A 19,171-nucleotide genomic window follows, 5' to 3' on the forward strand; every position below is an offset into this window, starting at 1 on the left:
CATCATTCACTTGCCTTATTCATCGTCTTTCTAAGCCTAAAGGGCATAGGCGTGGGATGTTAAACTGAAAGATTTCATTTCATTTCATTTTCCTTGTATGGTATATTAACATATTTTTCTGGGATAGTAAAGATTAACAAATTCCAAAGTTAGTTAGCTAGTTCATGAAACATGTTTCACGTCTGATACATGTTATTGGGTAGTAATCTATAGTATTCTTTCACAAATAAATACATAAACAAATATCTTACTTTTCCGTTAAACATAATCTTGACATCGGATAAGAATCCCTTTGTCATTATCTCCTTCATCCTCTCACTCAAACGAACTCCCTGCAGTGGGCTATCAGCTTCTTTCGGATCGGCCTTGCGTCTACAAAATAATTGTAAAAAAAATAATGTTTACAAAATAACACAATACGTGCATCTCATTAAAATAGTACAACATATTAGAGATCAATTTAAACCTATCTTATAGGATTTATAGGATCAAAGAGTAGATTTCATAAGCCTTAAAATGAAAAGACTCAAATAAAAAAAATAATTATGGCGCTTCCTGCAAGATTTTTTTAAAAATTTTCATTGTATTATTATTTTGTAACTCATATATAGATCTAAAATTTGAACTTGACGCAAGTACCAACAAAACCATTTTGTAGGATTTTACTATATATTTTTTACAGCATCAGTCCGGTAATTACATGAACAGTCCTTGTATATATAGTACACTGGCAGATACGTATTTAAAAAAGGAGTAGGAATTCACAAATCTGGACAAACGTTTGTACACAAGAAAGTGAAAACAATGATACAGATATCATCATGACACCCATGATACGTCTAGGACATGGTGTATCACTGTATAACACGTGTAATCTCACTGAATGGTTACCTAAGCAGCTGTTCTACCAGATAATCAGGTGTACAGATGCTGAACGTCAGCCTGGAATGTACTATCTGTTACTCTAGATCAGCGTTTCCCAACCGGTGTGACGCGGCACACTGGTGTGCCGTGAATGGGCCGCTGGTGTACCGCGAGGAAATTGAAACAAAATCATTAATTCTATAGCATTCAAATTGCAAAATGCAGGGGAAAATGTATATTTGTATTTCACATTACTATGAACCTCTACTATGAATCTACAATTTTAAGTTTCATACCAGGTTACTGTTCTGTATATTTCTAATGTTGAAAAAAGCATTTGTTATTGTTATGACCATTATTGCTTCTTTATTGTTCAGACTATTTCGTAACTTGAAAATTTAAAATATCATTCAATCCTTTCGACAAATTACCTACATTTGTGTTCTAAAAGTAAGAGAGATTTGTATGTTCGTTCGTTATTTAGTGATCTTCCTTCTTAGTGAAAGGTTGGATACAGTTTTCGAAAAAGAAAGCTTAATTTTAAAAACCTGACTCCAATATTTCATTGCCATTGTTTTCTGTTTTTAAATTAGAATGAAAAATACGCATAGTGATTTACCACGGGGAAAAACCAGTGATCGAGCTTTCTTTTCTGTGAGAAGGAGCTCAGTAATCACAGAAAAAATACCACGGTATTTTATATTTACAAATAATAATATCTATAAGTGTGCCGCGAGAATCCAAGTTACACCCGTAATGTGCCGAAAGTTGAAAAAGGTTGGGAAACGCTTCTCTAGATCTTGGCGTAACTAAGCGATGGTCGTACTCGCGGTTCAAAAGTGTCGTTCTAGTACGACATGTGCTCGATAGGACATTAGGTCCGAAGACCTAGCAGATAGATAACAGTATACCGAGTATGAAGACACGCGTTATCCTGCTGATAAATGGAAATTCACAGTATCAAAATAGGCCACAAGGTAAAATTGAGAATGTCATAAATGTATGGTGCATTAGTTATAGGTCCCTAAACTACCAGAGGCGACCGAAATGCGTAGTTTCTTGTCCTCAAACCAGAATGTCAGGTTCGTGTATGCAGCTGCGAATACACACTTAAAAAAAAATGTCCGTTCATTTCATCATTTCTGTATCTACGGACATATATGAGTCCCATCGCCAAACATCAGCGTTTTCAATTCACCTCACCAGACCACTGCAATTTCTACCGACAAAGGTGTTTTCAACTATAAGTGGATGTTATGGGTTGGGTAACCAACCGTATGAGAGAAACACGGGAGCGTAGACTTACCACAAACAATGATTGTTTAGTGTTCGTGTGCTAGCATGGCAGACACGATTTCCCTTATTGCATGGGAGATCGCAACCATGGGAGATACTGTATCATGGGCAACTGTTTCGTCGAGATACTCCGTGCTCCGTCTTACAGCACTGGCGGCACATGTGCTGTGTGAATCCTCTGCCTACGATGGACCAGTGTCAGGTCACGATTCACACCAACGAAAATTGAAACGTCAATGCACAAGAGAATCAAGTCCTCTTTTTTTTTTGGGGGGGGATCTAATTTCATCTTTAAGATTTCTATCTGGAGCTCCTTTTAGAACTTAAAAGATTAATGTTCAGATATTGTAAATTCTAAAATATTATTAGCATTTAGCGAAAAGAAAAAAAAATCTAAAGGTGAAACATATAAACAAATGATAAATGTCATTCAGCTGAACATAATTATATGGGCGAGTGTAAATGCTCATAGGCTACACAGTTTACGAGAAAATCGATGAGATTTTTTTTAAAGTATGCTGTACAATAATCACGCTACCCACTGAAATGGAACTGATACAGAAGTATAAAGGGTACGAGTACTAATCAAACTTTTCATAATGACATCTAGTCAGATGATAGTATACTGGATGGTTAATGAGATAGTAGTCCAAAATTATGATTAATTCTTAAACTTTAATTTTTGTTTATTGTCCTTACCAATCAATACGTCATATCGATCAGAGGTAAAAACGATCTGAAAAGGTAAGGGGACGCAAGACTTCATGACTTCCTCCGAGCCTATCTTTGCCCATTGTATTTTTTTAAGGAAGTGGAGGGATGCCATAAATATTTTTTGGAAGTAGGGGAACGACGTCCTCCCGCGTTTCCCCCTCACTTTTTCCCTGATACCGAGATAAATAATATGACGTGTTTCCAGGTAAATTATCACACGTAGTTTTTCAGAAAATCGAGAGAAAAGAATTACTATGGCATAAAAAAAGCCGGATATTTTTTATTTGTTGCTAATTTAATGTAGGTCTAGCTGATTTTTTTATTCTGTTGGAAAAGTTTTTTGTTTCTTATTAGTTTATGTACTATGTAAGAAAAATATGAACCATTAAATAGTAAATAATATATATTGTTTGATTACTCTTAACAATGACATACATACTAAACAACTAGCAGCATGTTATCTAGAGACACTCGATCAGTTAGTCCTAAACGGTGGCCAGTGTGATGGAATTTTAAATTACCCAGTAAAAAATGGTTGGGTTAATTCAACTCAATTTTAACACAGGGCAGTAGTTCCAGCGTGACTACCACTATGCGGTGTTAGTTCAACACAGACCTCGCGGTGTCGGCGTTTAACACAGGGGATGTTACGTCTTTAACACACAACCGGTGTTGAGCGATGTTAAATTCGGATCTGTGTTAGTATTTCGGTGTTGATTCGACACCATGTTAGGGTCGGTAGTGTGAAGAAAAGTGTTGAATGTTACTTGTGGCGATGTTGCACCAACACAAAGAAAGTAACACAGTGTGTTAATTATTTTGTGTTAATATTACACAATGTCAAGTATCAATATAACACAGTCCCTGTGATACTTCAACATCATTTTCTTATTATTTCAACACACAATCTGTGTCATAATTCAAGGTGAAAGCCGTATAAGTAACACCGTTTTGGTGTTAATTCAACACTTCCTGTGTTAAAATTCAAGGTCAGACCACTAGATTAACACCGTTAGTTCGTCTCCACTTCTGTGTTACTAGGACACCCATTTTGGTGTTGAAATAACTCCGTGAAGGTGTTGATGTAACCATTTTTCTGTGTTGGGAAACCATGTGGTGTGCATGCTTATGCTTACCGAAGATTCTAATTTTAAAATAAGAATTCTAAGATTCTAAAATAAAGATTCTAATTTAAAATAACTACAGAACACTTCATAGCCCTATAGAAAATCTTCATAAACATTATTGTCGTCCTCCCCAACATTCAACCTTCACCAACATCTTTCAAGAATGATAGGAAACTCTTACCTAAATCCTTATAATATGTTTGCCTCTTAATCATGATACTACCTGTTTTCCACCATTTTTGAAGCACAGTCCCCGGTGCTGACTGGTGAGCTCTAGTGCAGTGTAGAAGTGACACAGTAATACGATGTTGTTTCTCGCTTTTGACATATTTCTTCAGAAACATTATGTAAAACAATTCAAAACGCATCGCGCGGTTTGCATGTTGAAATTTTGAGTATACCTGGATTTGCTTAAGTATTTCTTTCTACTGTGTTTGTCTGTAGCTTCAATTCATAAGCCTTTACAATTAGATGCCCAACATATTTGGCAATAACGCAGAAAACAACACTGAAAATTCTACACTTGTGTTAATTTAACACACAGGCTATGTGTCATTTCAACTACCGGCATTTGACACACAACTCCAAATGGAATGTGAGTTGTTCTAACCACCTATTTGTGTTATATTTTAACACAATCGTGTTAACACATAGGCATGTAGTTGAAATAACACGATTTTTTACAGTGTAGGATCAAAATACTCTCTCATGGCACATTCTGTGGTACATAACAGAGAAGAAACAAATGGTGATCCGCCCACAGCTCACTCATCAGGTCTCAAATAATGCTGAAGTAGGCTTTTTGTATTAATGTTTAAACCTTAGGTTGTCCATAAGAAGAGTAATATTGCAAAACACGACCATTAAAAATAAAAATTGTGCCATTTTTTACTTTAGAGTGACGATAAGAGAGAAGAAGATATGATGATGTTTAAAAAAAAAAAGAATTCAAAATTCCTACGAATTTACATGTTTCATGGTCTCTACATACGTAAAAAATGGTTTTTGACCACCAGTCCCTCCGTTCGTTCGTCCCGATGTATATGCACTGTTTTATAGGCAATACCATTCAATATATTTATACTAAATTGTGTACTTAATTCTTTAAAAAAAAATCTCTATGGTGTTCGAAATTCCTCCGATGTACAACAATGTGGGTAGTTTCCTGAGGGATGAAAATATTGCTATTTCCTCGAAAACGATTCTAACGATTTTGTTTATATTTCATATATCAATGTACCAATCGAATTCATTAAGAATATGGAAGACAAGGGTAAAAAAGAATTGTTCTAACTCTGCAATGAAATATATGAAACAAGAGACTGGCCATATATTTCATATGATACCTATGGCTAAGAAATAGAACACAAAGAGATTATAGAACTATTAGTCTTGTATCTCATGTAGCAAAAATTTTGCTTCGAATTCTGAACAGAAATTTGTATGGAACAACAAATGAAAAGGTTGAGGAGGAACAGTTTGGGTTCAGAAGAGCTAAGAGATGGAATTGGATTATTAAGGGTGGTCGGTGAAAAGTTTATATCCGGTATTTATTGATCTAGAAAAGGCTTTTGACCGTGCGAATTGGGAATTGTTGGAAGTCCTAAAGAAAGTTGGGTTGGAATGGAAAGATCGAAGACTCATAAGAAACTTATATATGAACCAACAAGTAAGTGTTAGAATAGGGTCGGAATTGACAGTGGAGAGTGCAGGAATGCTATCGTTCGCCTACATTATTTAACATCTATCTAGAAGAGATAGTGAAAAAGAACCTACAAATTGAAGACGGCATTTCAGTAGGAGACAGAATTATTAGCCGTATACGGTTTGTAGATGATATGCCTTTTGTTGCGGAAACTGAAGAGATAATCAAGAAGATGCTAGAAAACTTGAGGAAGGACTGTGAAGAATATAGGATGAAAATGTTAGAAAAATAAGCCATGATGATTGGAACGAAGCGTTCGGTGTCAAATATAGAAGTAAGAGGAGAGAAAATAGAACATACGGCGACTAGTTTTCGATACCTGGGTAGTAGTATTAGTGACGATATGAAGTGCGAATGTGAAATAAAAGCAAGGATAGGAATGGCGAATAAAGTCTTCAGGACGAAGAAATGTCTATTTTGTGGGACCTTGAATAATGAACAGTTGAGAAATAGACTCATAAAATGCTTCGTGTGGAGTATTATATTGTGTGGGTTAGACACATGGACATTACGCAAAAATGATTTTAAAAAAAAGACTGTAAGCTTTCGAAATGTGGGCGTGGAGAAGAACGGAGAGAATTAAATGGGTCGACTGAATGAGAGGGTGTTAGAAATGGTGGGGGAGAAAAGAACAACTTTAGATATTGTTAAGAAGATGAAGAGAAACTGGTTAGGAAATTGGCTAAGAAGGAACTGTATCATCAGGTACGTGCTAGTGGGTATTGTGGCAGGAAGGAGAGGGGGGCGAAGGAGACTACAATTAATGATGATATCAAAACAGAAAAATAGTACGTGAAAACGAAGAGGTTAGCGGAAGAACGTGAAGCATGGAAGCTTCTCAATTGCGGCAAGTGATCTGCCGATAATGGCAGAATACCTATGATGATGATATTTCATTATCAATCTTATACTGCGGTATAAGTACATTTTTAAAAAGAAATCTACGATGGGTAGTTTACTTTTCGGGGTAGTTTTTTTTTCGGACTATTTTCTCAAAAACATATCAGGCTATTTTGTTTGTATTTCACAAATTGATATTTCAACAATAACCCGACAATAATGTATAACTTGTTTGCCTTGTAAAAATCTACGAATAGTATTTTATTTTTGGGCTGTGTTTTTCAGACGATTTTCTCAAAAGCAACTCAGGCGATTTTGTTCATATTTCATAAATAAATATTTCAATAATAATCTGACAACCTGGCATAACTTCCTTGTCTTGAAAAATTTAGGAGAAGTAGTTTATCCTTAAACTTCTCAAGCGAGTATACGAAAGTATCATCTGCTTTTTTCGTTAATTTAATGCTATCTACATAATCTAACCAAAAAATGTAAGCTTTCTTCCTTTTAATCTTCTTGGGTTCCTTAAATACTAGTCTTCTATGCAGTGTTGAACTATGGTTTACACAAAAATTCCACCTTTGGTGTACGCAATGTCTTTACAAATTAAGTTCCTTTTAACTTTTCTTTTCTTAAGAAAACTGTTCTTGTCGGACATTCTAACAAATTTCACCACTGTCTAGTTGACTCATACCGATTTTCACAAGTACAACTTAAAGATTTCCTCAAAATGGACACTTTCTCAATGAAGAAAGAGAAATGTGTATGTTGTAGAATTGACTTCACGTTCCCTTCTTAAGATTTTATTTTTTTCAAAACTCTTAAACGTGTTTTCATTTATTTTTGTGAGCTTGTATACTAAATTTCGAATCTTCAACTAAATCAAATCCTCACATTGGACACTTACCTAATAAAAAAAAGGGGGGAATTTTGGATTTTATAGCATCAAACCCAGTTTTCTCTTAGAATCGGAATTTTCCAAAACGCTGAAAACACATGTTCCATTGTTTGTCTATATTTAAGAGTTTATATACCAAATCTCTCATCTTCAACTTAAGCAAATCCCCACATTCGGCACTATGTCAATAAATAAAATTATAGACCATTGGGCATTATAGAAATTAGCCCTTTTCGCCCCTTAGGAGCAGAATTTTCGAAAACATCGAAATACGATTCTCCTTATTTTTTATTTGAGAGTTTATAAACCGAATTTCCCTTTTCTAACTCAAGAAAATACTCATATTTGACACTTTGTGAATAAATAAAGAGAAATCTCAATGTGATTGAAATTGCTCCCTTTTTTCCTTTTGCTGCAAAATTATCAAAAATGCTGAGATACATATTTCCTTATTTTTAATTAAATAATAATAATAATAATAATAATAAATTTTATTGTCGAATCAGCTACATAGCCATAGACAACGTCAAATTATAACTTACTACAATAATGTACAGCAATAGTGATTGTTCGTTATCTACAATAAGTGCTAAACTACTAAAGTTCACCACAATAACATATCTTAAATATTATTACCTTACAAAAATTAAATATTATCGTATTCAAAAAACTCATCTATTGAATAAAATGGTGTTTTTACTAACCAAGAATATAATCTATTTTTGAAGCTACCCATAGGTAGTTGTGTCAGTTCTATAGGTAATTTATTATATAACCTCACACTCATGGCTTCATAGCTATTTTGTGATTTTGTTAATCTCAAATATGGTACGTTGACACGTCTATTATTCCTAGTGTTGTATGAGTGTATGTCATGCCTATAGTGTATTTCCGACGTTTTGCCCTTTATGTACATCAACACATTGTATATATATAAATTGATTACCGTCATTATTTTTAATCTTATGAATAATGGTTTACAATGACACGTATTCTCTGCATTCATCATTATTCTCACAACTTTTTTCTGTAACAACAGAACGTCCTTCACATGGCTACCATTTCCCCATAACAGTATACCATATAGTAAGATACTTTGAAAAAACGCAAAATATGCGGATCTTACATAGTTTTGTGGTACCTGATTCCTCAAATTTTTTATCAAATATATAACTCTTGAAAGTCTTCCTGTAATATATTGAATATGAGAGTCCCATGATAATTTGTTATCAATAATAATGCCCAAAAATTTTACACTGTCCAAATTGTTCTCGGTTTCCATACCTCTTAAACTGAAGTTTAAATGTTTCGTTTTACTTTCATTAAGGAAAAAACCATTCGTCTTAAACCACGATCCAGCTTCAGATAATGTTCTTTCTGTGATTTCTTCTAATTTTTCCAAGTCGTGGCTAACACTGAGAAATGTTGTGTCATCTGCATATAAAATTGAGTGACTAGTTACACAATTTGGTAAATCATTAACCATTATAGTAAAAAGCAAAGGTCCAAGTACTGAGCCTTGCGGTACACCATATACAACCTGTGCAACTTGTGACTTTTCCCTTCCCACACATACCACTTGCCTACGATCCTTAAGGTAAGTCCTGAATAAATTTAGGCCAGTATTTCCTACACCATAATACGCCAGTTTATTTAATAATAGATTATGGTCAACACAGTCGAAAGCCTTGCTCAGGTCACAGAATGTGACCCTTGCAAAACCCCTGGACTCAAAAACTTGTAAAACCTTGCTTACTAATGAGTCTATAGCATCAACCGTAGATCTTCCTGCCCTAAATCCAAACTGTGAATCACTAATTATATTAAGTTGTTCCAAATGATCACATAACTGCATTTTTATAATGTATTCGATAATTTTTGAAAAGATAGGAACCAGCGAAACAGGGCGATAGCTAGCTGTACAATGTTTGTCTCCCTTTTTATAAATTGGAACAACCCTAGACAGCTTTAGTACGTCAGGAAAAGTACCTTCATTTATACATCTATTTATGCAATATGTAAGTGGACTTACAATGCAATCAATTACTTTTTGAATTAGAGTTGTTGATAAATCATAAATATCAACACTATCCGAGGACTTCATTCTTTTAACAATATCTAAAACTACTGCGGTTGTTACCCCGGTAAAAACTAAATTATTCTGTACCCATTTATTAGAATGCGGTTCAGTTATGTCAGAGACCCCTATATTTGTATTTTTACGTATTTCCTCAATCGATTTAATAAAGAATGTGTTAAGTTCATCAGGGGAAATGGGTATACTATCCCTATTACCAACTTTAGCTACCTCGTTAATTAATTTCCAAGCCTCTTTACATTTATTGGGTGCTGCCTCAATTTTTGCTACATTATATAAATTTTTTGTTTGATTTAACGCTAATTTATAATCCTTTTTTGCTTTCAAATACTTTTCTTTGTTGTTTTCACTGTTATCCCATCTGTATAGTGCCAATAATGACATAACTGTACATTTCATAGTTGCAAGTTGGGTAGTATACCCATTTGTATTGCCATTTATTTTTTTTACATTATTTTTGTTAGTTTTAACTTTAACTTTCCTTTGAGGAATAGATGTATTAAACACATTCAGAAAAACCAGCATGAAACGCTCAAACGTATTATTAGCTGATTTCATAGATGTAGGTCCAGTTAACACATTCAACCAATTTATATTATTCAATGAATTTCTAAAATGTAAAATTCTTTCGTCGGATATTGGTCTTGTAATTATTATTTTACTCTCCTCAATTACACATTTCCTAGCAATAACGGAACCTACTTTAATCCAGACAGAGTCATGATCTGCTAATGGAAAAATTGTTACATCACTAGATATACGATCTTTTGTTATATTTGTAAATATATTGTCAAGACAGGCTAATCCTCTAGTTGGTTTGTCATTCGTATAGCAGAAGTTGTACTCTCTAAGTAAGTTACATAATTCGGATACACTGCGTTTGACCTGCCTTACATCAAAGTGGGAGTTTACATCACCCCCAACAACAATACTAAAATACTTCCACCTAGGTCTACTTAAAAATTTAAATATTTTCTCAAGATTTTCTAGGAAAATAACGGGGTTTCCGTCAGGTGACCTATAAATAGATACTATAACTAACTTAAGCTCTTCAATACAGATACCTGTAACCTCAAAATGTAGTTCATTACATAAATAGTTTAAGTCTAATATACTACATTTCATCATATAGGACTTTTTTACATAAATTGCTACACCTCCGCGTTTATGTTTTTCTCTACTATAACTATTGGCTACATAATAATCATCCATCACAATATATGGTATTTCATTTTCATGACACCAATGTTCACTTACACCAAGAACGTCAAACATATTATCTTTAGCATAAACGTTTACAGCAAGCTGTTTGTTATTTAAACCTTGTACATTAAGAAAACCTATTTTTAGGTCAAAATTCATATTATCTTCACTCAAGTCAGTCATAGACGTAGTATTATTATTGTTAGTATATTGTTCCCTGGTATGATTTCTAATATTGTTGTTATTTAGCTTGTACGAAACCGGCCAAACTTCATCTTGAATCAGCTTGGCCTTTAATTCACGTTTCCCTGTTCATTACTGAGCGTGATAATTTTATGATTCATATTCCAGTACCTGTTTTCAATAACTTTACCTATAGACTCACACAACTTCCTTTTACCATAAACATTAAGATGCTGACCGTGTCTAGTATGAAGCATTCTGTCAGCCTTATTGATATTTACCACCGTTACATTCTTAAAACGTTTACATATCTTACCGTACACAATGTTTGCTTTTTCTACTTCTTTATTAACAATTGACCAGTCTACAAGATCATGTCTATGTGGAATACCCATAAAGATCACGTTCGTGTGTGTTAGACCTGCCAAAGTTTTTCGTAGTGTAGCAGCGGCGGCTTCTGTCTCGTTACTAGCAACATCATTCGCACCTCCCATGAGTACAACAAAGTCTTTATCCGTTAGCTTAGCACAATTGTTCCTTACCTCTGTCACAATTTTATCGAATTTCGCCCCTGGTTTCACCCATGCTTCTGTATCAAACTTATCATGGTTCATATCTCTTAATATTGTAGAAATTCCACGACCATAACTATCTGCATAGATCTTGATTTTATTATTTCTTACATCCGTCCTATTATCCTTGCACTTTAACTTGATCACTGTGTCGCCTTGCACTACCGGCACTGAGTTTTCTTCGTCTACATCTTCTATTTCGGTTAGTACGGAATATCTACTAGATGTAAGAACACTAATGCAAGGCTCATTGTTTGAAATTTCTATATGCCTAGATCTACGCGGTTTTGTTTTTTGCCACTCGGTCTCTACTACCATATTATCCACATCCACATTCGTTTCCCGGTTACTCACACCATGCCTAACTTGCCTCTCTTCCACAGAAGTATATTCTTGCTTGATTTTCACAATATCACCTTTCAAAATATTAATAACTTCTTTCAAAGACATAATTTCATCTAATAGCTCACTTACCAGATCCCTATTATCACATTCACAGTTCGATTTTCTTTTGTTTTCACACCTTTGAGTAGACGCCATTGTCGTTTGTAAGCATCCTTCACAATGCCAGTCATTTTTTGGAATATTATCCGCTCTAACTTCACAACATTTATCAAAATGATACCATCTATCACAGTTATCACATATAATTCCGTTTCTAACTATTTTGTAGCATTTCGCACAACTAGCATTCCTTATAACTCTGTCTTTTTGCGAACGCGATCTTGACACTACTGCATTATACGACGCCATCTTAACTACTCTAAAACTATAAAACTATAAAACTATAAAACTCTATATAGCGAATTTCAGATTTCCAACTTAAGCAAATCTTTATATTTTTCACTTTCAGATTAAACAAAAGAAATTTGAGTATTTTATAAATGTTCCTCTTTCCTCCCTTTGGAGCGGAGTTTTTCGAAAACACTCAAACACGTGTTCTCTTATTTATTAATGAAGAGTTCATATGCTGAATTTATTTTTCTAACGCCACAGATCGTAAGAAACATTATTCTTGAAGGAAATTTTGAACTTTACTTTACCCCATTTAGAACGAGTATTTCCAAAATTCATTCCTTATCTCTTACTTTCGTGACAAAAATCCAAGTTGCATTTCTTTACCTATAACAGTATCGCAGATAGATAGATATAAAGATAGATATATATACAATATTTTCCATATATGTTATTATTAGGTTGGTGCGAATGACATGTTCGCATTGACGTCTGGTGGGAAACCCTAGCAACCTAGCACAGGGGTGGACTAAGGTCGCGCGTGTAACATCACAAACTTTATACATGTCTAACAGGCTGGGGTACAGTCAGGACCAGGAGGCAGTGCGATCTTGAACAGGGTCGTATGGAAGTGCAGTATGGAGAACGAGGAGAACACACAATCGCGATTGATTCTTCTTTACGAATTCAAGTGAGACATTCTGTATAGAAAACCACAAAAACATTAACAGTGTATTTGGGCCAAGAATGGTGAATGAACGAACTGTCTGCCGTTTGTTTGTCAAATTTTGGTCCGATTGCGGAGCATTACAAAACGAGGTCTGTAGGCACCGGCCAAAATCATAACTGAATAAGCTCCTGAGGAATACCTTAAAAGTAGATTCTCGGAAAAATATTTGTGTCATTGGACAAGAGTTTCAGATGCGCCATACTTCTTTTGAACCGTGATTGCATGCAATCAGTAAGGTGAAAAAATGGACTCGTCGGTACCATATTAGTTGACACCGGTCAGCAAGAATCGACATCTGAAGATGTGCAATTCTCTGAGTGTAAGGAATAACCGAAAATAGCCAGGAAAGTTAGCTGATTCGGATTATCATTTTTTTTAAAATGAAAAATGGATCTGCTACAACAATTGAAAATTGCCAGAACAGAGATCGATGATCGGACAGTAATCAATCTCAAAGGACGATTTCAAATTCCTTAGATAATATTGTTGTTCGTACGTTGATCTATGGTCGGACTGATCCATTGTGTCTTTCTCTGTCGAGGTGAAATTATCACTGAGAATCATTAGTGCTGAACTCAATGAAATGAGGGAGAGCGGTGGCTCTAGTGTTGTAAAAAAACGGTTTTTTTTCTGTGAAGTTTTTTTTCAATAAAAAACATCGTTCTTTTTCATGTTTTTTTTCAAAAGTCTGTTTTTTTTCTGGCAACTATTATTTATTGATTTATGTTGCAGATTATTGAAATAATCAACAGAACTTGAGTCGAAGCCCTCGTAACTTACAAAGCGTTTGTTTCTTTGAACCTATACGAGCACAAATGTGTGATTTTTCCTTTCGGTCCCAGGCCATTTTTGGCGTTTTCCTATATTTCCAGTTAGTGACTTATTGCTCAAAAACTATTCATTCGATTGATATGGTTAAGGCCTTGTTTTTAAGAAAATTGATGTGGCTATTTTTTGGTGTAAGTTGCATTGCAGTGTTTCCAACGGGTGGGAAATTATTGAGGGAAATGTAGGGGTGAAAATTTACAAAAAATTCCCTAACCGAATTTCAAACTTTTTTTTGTATCTAGCACCACTGCTGCTATACGGGTTCAAGTCACCTAAACAAATCTTTGGTGTGTTGACAAGGTACAGTGAAATCCTGAAGTCGCTGGCTTCCATTCAAAGAGGGAAAGAAAAAATTCTGTCATACACATAAAATTTTGACACTTTTTACGCCTCAGAGGCAAAAATCAAATATGCCGGGTTAGACTTCTCTAATTATCCTATTGAAACTTTTTATGGTGCGTTCTGTAGGGCAAAGAGGAAGCTTTCAGATAGTGGTACGTTTGTTTCAATGTAGCCAGTAAGAGGGTAATAATAGAGGGGAAAAGGGAAATTTTCCGAATTTTTCACCTAATAGCGGGAATTAATTGTTTTGGTTGGAAACGCTGCCATCAGACAGGCGAAAACTATCTGAAAATAAACCGTAGTACTCAAAGAATATATCCTACAAGTATCATGGCGATATATAACAAAGTAAGCATGAAATTAAGAAAAAATCTCATTCTACCTCAGAAATTCACCATTTTCTTACCATTTCCAGAACATGGTTTATTATAAACCTCAACTGTACTTCACCTAATTATTCTAGTGAAACTTTTTATGGTGCGCTGTGTAGGCTAAGGATGAGGCTGTTAGACACTGGTACATTTGTTTGAATGTAGCCAACAAGAAGGAAATAATAGAAATGAAAAGGGAATTTTTCCCAAAATTTGCCCCTAAAATCTGGAATTAATTTTTTTTGTAGCTAGCAACACTACTATCAGACACACACAAACTATCTTAAAATAAGCTTTGGTATCCCTCTAATATATCCTACAAGTTTTGTGACCATATCTAATAAAGTAAGCATGTCAATAAAAAAATATCTCATTCTACCTTTAAAAAAATCACAGTTATCTTTTCAATTAGAGAACAAGGTCCACTGTAAACCTCAACTGTACTTCCCCTAATTATCCTATTGAAACTTTCTATAGTGCGTTGTGTAGAGCAAAGACGAGACTTCCAGATACTGGTACGTTTGTTCCGATATAGCCAACAAGATGGAAATAATAGAGACAAAACATATAATTTTTCCAAAACTTCCCCCTAAAATCTGGAATTAAAATATTCTGTAGCTGGCAACACTGCAACCAGACAGGCGCAAACTATCTTAAATTAAACATTGGTACACCATTAATATATCCTACAAGTATTATGGCGATATTTAAGGAACAAAGCTTCTAATTACCAAAAATATATTACGGTAAACAGAAAAGTAAGGAAAAATTAGAAAAATCAAGGGCTAGAACCTAAATACGAATTTTACGTGCGTCCCCTAATTACCCCATTGTAACGATCTGTACTTTCGTTTGTTAAGTAAGGACAAATGTTCGATTGGCGTAAGTTGACTTGCACTCGGACGTATAGGTACGGATTTATAAACAAAAGTTTCTAATTTTTTGCCCAAATATAGGAGAATTTTAATTTCCCTAATTGGCAACACTGCGCGAAGGCCCGTCCAATTGATGTCAACAGTTAGGTATCAATTCGAGGTATCTACCTGGCAAGTCTTAAGGATGTCTTTCTACAACGAAGGAAGCTATAGGGGAAAAAAGTAAAGGAAATTCGAAATTAGAAAATTCTCGAATCTTTTACTGGGGTAAAATTTGAGAAGGAAATTCGACACCGGAAGAAAAAGAAATTAATATGATAAACTATAGTCCAACCACATTTTGCAAGAATAATATCCCGATATCTTAATTAGAGTCCACCCTGGAGCGGATTAAACAAGTGACACACCTGTGTGTGCCACTTTGGCCACCTGGGCTACCGAGTACACATTTGATTACATTTTTTGACTACTAACTCGTGTTGTTGTTGTAGTTATAGTCTCGACTAATAATAATATCGTTGTAAACAATAACTTTATACGGAAAATTTTCTCTCCTTTTTACATGTTAGTTCCAACACTGTTGGTGAGTAATGTAGGGTGTTTCAAAATAAATTTTAGGGTTTTAAGTCTTCGTAGTACTTATTACATTTTACGTACAATTATAAGCAATGCATCAAGTAAAATAGCACCTCAAACAGTCTTTGTTACAAGTGTTCAATGTGAGATTCATTCATCACACGGCACACATCTAGTCGATAGGCAAGAAAGGCCCATAAACTTTCCGCCATACGGCACAAAACACATTCAATTTAGGGGAGTTTCGTTTCAATTGTACCATCTCCTGAGGATTTGCTGACGGCCAGATGCAAACATTATGAGTGTTCACATTAGCTCTTAGGTGAAAAGTCGATTTATCACTGTAGACGATACGATCCAGAAAATCTTCATTGTTATGCAGGAATATTTCACTTGCGAAATTGGCACGTAAACCGTAGTCCTGTAGCAACCTGTAAGTTTTAGACCTGTAGCAACTGCAAACAATAAAGACGTAGTTGGAAGCGTCTCCTTAATATTCTTCACACAGACGGTTGCACTGTATAGGTTCAGTCTTTATTAAAACACAAAAAGCTTTCTGCTCTCTAGTCTCCATCATCGCTACTTGCTCTTTCTAACGGCAGACAGAAGAAAAATGCATGTACATGCGTGCGTACAAAACTGTTTGAGTTGCTCTTTCGTCTGAGATAATATTTATAATTGTAAGTTTATTGTAATAAATACTACAAAGTTTTAAAACCCTAATATTAATTTTGAAACACCCTGCATTACTTCAAATTGAGTCATCCTATATTCAGGTCCTAGTCAATTTGTCGCCTCGTGTAATGGCATAATTTGCCGCCTCCCCCTTTCTCCAGAAAGAACAAATCTTAGAAGTCATGATTTTAAGTATGCTACTCCAGCATGGACAACAGAGGTGAGGGTAAGTGCAGTCGTACTCAGAAAGGCTTAAATACTTACTAAAAATGCAATTCCGTTGTGTCTGTTTTTTTTCTTTAAATGTTAATCTATTATGATAGTGAAAGATAAAGCAAACACACCTGCAGAGGAAAGATGGTAACCTTTTTATAGAATTCACTATCGAGCTTCAATCTCAATGTATCAGTTTGCAATTCCAGTGCAACTAGCTCTTTTATCTTTATTTCTTGATTTTTCTTCTACATCTTCTAACATTTTTTTTAAAAAAACTTGTTTCTATCTTCAATGATAAGGAACTTGCTTCAGACAAAAACAAGATTACTTTCATATCAAAACTGTAATAACTTACTAAATGGAACAGATATTCATTACTATTCGAGAATTGAATTCTTGCATTTGACAACAATCAAGCAATTTGTGCTCGGATTTATTCGCCCATTTGCTTTAGCATTGTTTATGTGATCTTAAACTAATGCAACTTAGACATAATTTATGAATGTAGTATTCAAATAGAAGGTCAGCTTAGTAAATGTAACTACCATCATCATGAAGTCTATTTCCAACAAGAAATATTTAATTTAAATAATATACTTACGACAGATTTTGTCGGACCATCCAAGCTTGCCGTTCCACGCAAATGCACGTGTTGTATATATACAGTGGCGTATTTAGGAGGACTTCCGGGCTTAAGCCCCCCCCCCGAAATCTTACTTACTATAGTAAAGTATATGAAATATCTTGCAGAATTTTCACATTTTCAGGCAAAGCCCCTCCCGAAACAAAATCTATATGGTAGAGCCGGCTCTGCATATCATATATATCTAGTCGACAAATTATTTATATATGACATTTAGAAAAATACTATTAGGCAAATTAGTATTATTCTTTACCTTTAAGACAGGTTATTGGAATTTTATACTGTTCGTGACATTATTTTCGTACTTATTAAAGGCCTGCTTTTACGAAAAAAACAAAATTTCATTTCTACTTTTATTTCTTAGTTGATATTGATGAAAACTGCTGAAACCCGAATTGTTAATAGGTATGGTATTCATGTAAATTGTAAAATATTTGTAGCGTATCAGTATATAGCGCTTAATTTGTTGCATTTTACGGTGATTACACCTACATAAAAATATTTCATACTTAAATAGACGTAAGATGCATTACAAATGACTGTTTGAAAAAAAACGAAATTTAGAAAAAAACGAGAGGCAATGTTTTTTTTTCTAAAAAAAACGTACATTTCTGAAAAAATACGAACCGTTTTTTTTCTATTTACAACACTAGGTGGCTCAGTGGTAGAGCGTTCACCTCCGGTGCTTGGGGTCCCTGGTTCGATTCCAGTTCGCGCCGTGTGGACTTTGTGGTGTACAAATACCGTGCTCGTGGGTTTTCTCGGTGTTCTCCCACTTTCTTCATTCCACCATTTTACTCATCTCTCATCATCACCGTCTCCTTTAGCCTCACCGGCATAATCGTGGGACGTAAAACTTAAAGATTTCATTTCATTTTCAATGAAATGAGTCGCAAATATGTTCACAAGCATCCAGATATTTTCCAAAGACAAGATGTCCTATTGTTGCAGGACAATGCACGCGAAAATATCACTCAAAGTACGTGAGTTCCAGTATGAAACATTCCCTCACCCATAGTATTCTCCTGAAATCTCTTCCACTGACTGTCTCGGGTTCAAACCCTGCTCCCGCCAAGTGAACTTTGTGGTGGACAAACACCGTGTGCGTGGGTTTTCTCGGGGTTCTCCCGTTTCCTCCCACTTTCTTCATTCCACCATTTCATTCATTACTCATCATCACCGTTTCCTTTAGCCTAACCGGCATAACCGTGGGACGTAAAACTCAAAAATTTCATTTCATTTTTTCTTCCACTGACTACCATCTCTTTTGGAATCTTGTTCTCTTCTTGGAAGGGTGTGCGATGTAACATGCGATTCAGAGCTTCTTTGTAACATAAACTCTAGAATTCTTTCGTCTCGGAATCCAATCATTGGTTGTGCAGTGCCAAAAGAATGTGGTTGCAGACGGCGACTAGTTTAATTAACCAGATATTGTATTTTTCTTTTTTTTTCTTTTTTTCTTTTTCTTTTTTTCTTTCTTTTTTTCTTTTTTCTTTTTTTTTTTAGAATTGAGATGGACATTTCATTTGCACTATCCTAATATTTCAATGTGAAGAATAGGAACTTCTTACTAATGTGTATATATATGAAAATTTTGTATTAATGTAGAACCTTGGTATGTGTATTTTGCACCCTTCAAAGCATCCAGGATCTATGCATTAGAAGATTACAAGTTAACAT

At 34.8% G+C, this 19,171-nt stretch overlaps 1 protein-coding gene across 4 annotated transcripts in view; it reads right to left on the minus strand.

The window, feature by feature from the left end:
* The window catches only part of LOC145668260 (kelch repeat and BTB domain-containing protein 12-like), a 134,042-nt gene that overhangs the window by 43,231 nt on the left and 71,640 nt on the right, over positions 1 to 19,171 (minus strand). For 3 of the 4 annotated variants that reach the window (XM_081735954.1, XM_081735956.1, XM_081735955.1), the window contains one exon: positions 252 to 372. In XM_081735954.1, the coding sequence (XP_081592080.1) occupies positions 252 to 372 (121 nt within the window). Of the gene's footprint in view, positions 1 to 251; positions 373 to 7,453; positions 7,591 to 19,171 lie in introns of those variants that run through there. The other variant, XM_081735957.1, reaches the window with a different exon arrangement.

This window comes from Thermobia domestica, chromosome 13, assembly GCF_964235325.1.
Source record: "Thermobia domestica chromosome 13, izTheDome1.hap1.1, whole genome shotgun sequence".
Lineage (NCBI taxonomy): Eukaryota > Metazoa > Arthropoda > Insecta > Zygentoma > Lepismatidae > Thermobia > Thermobia domestica.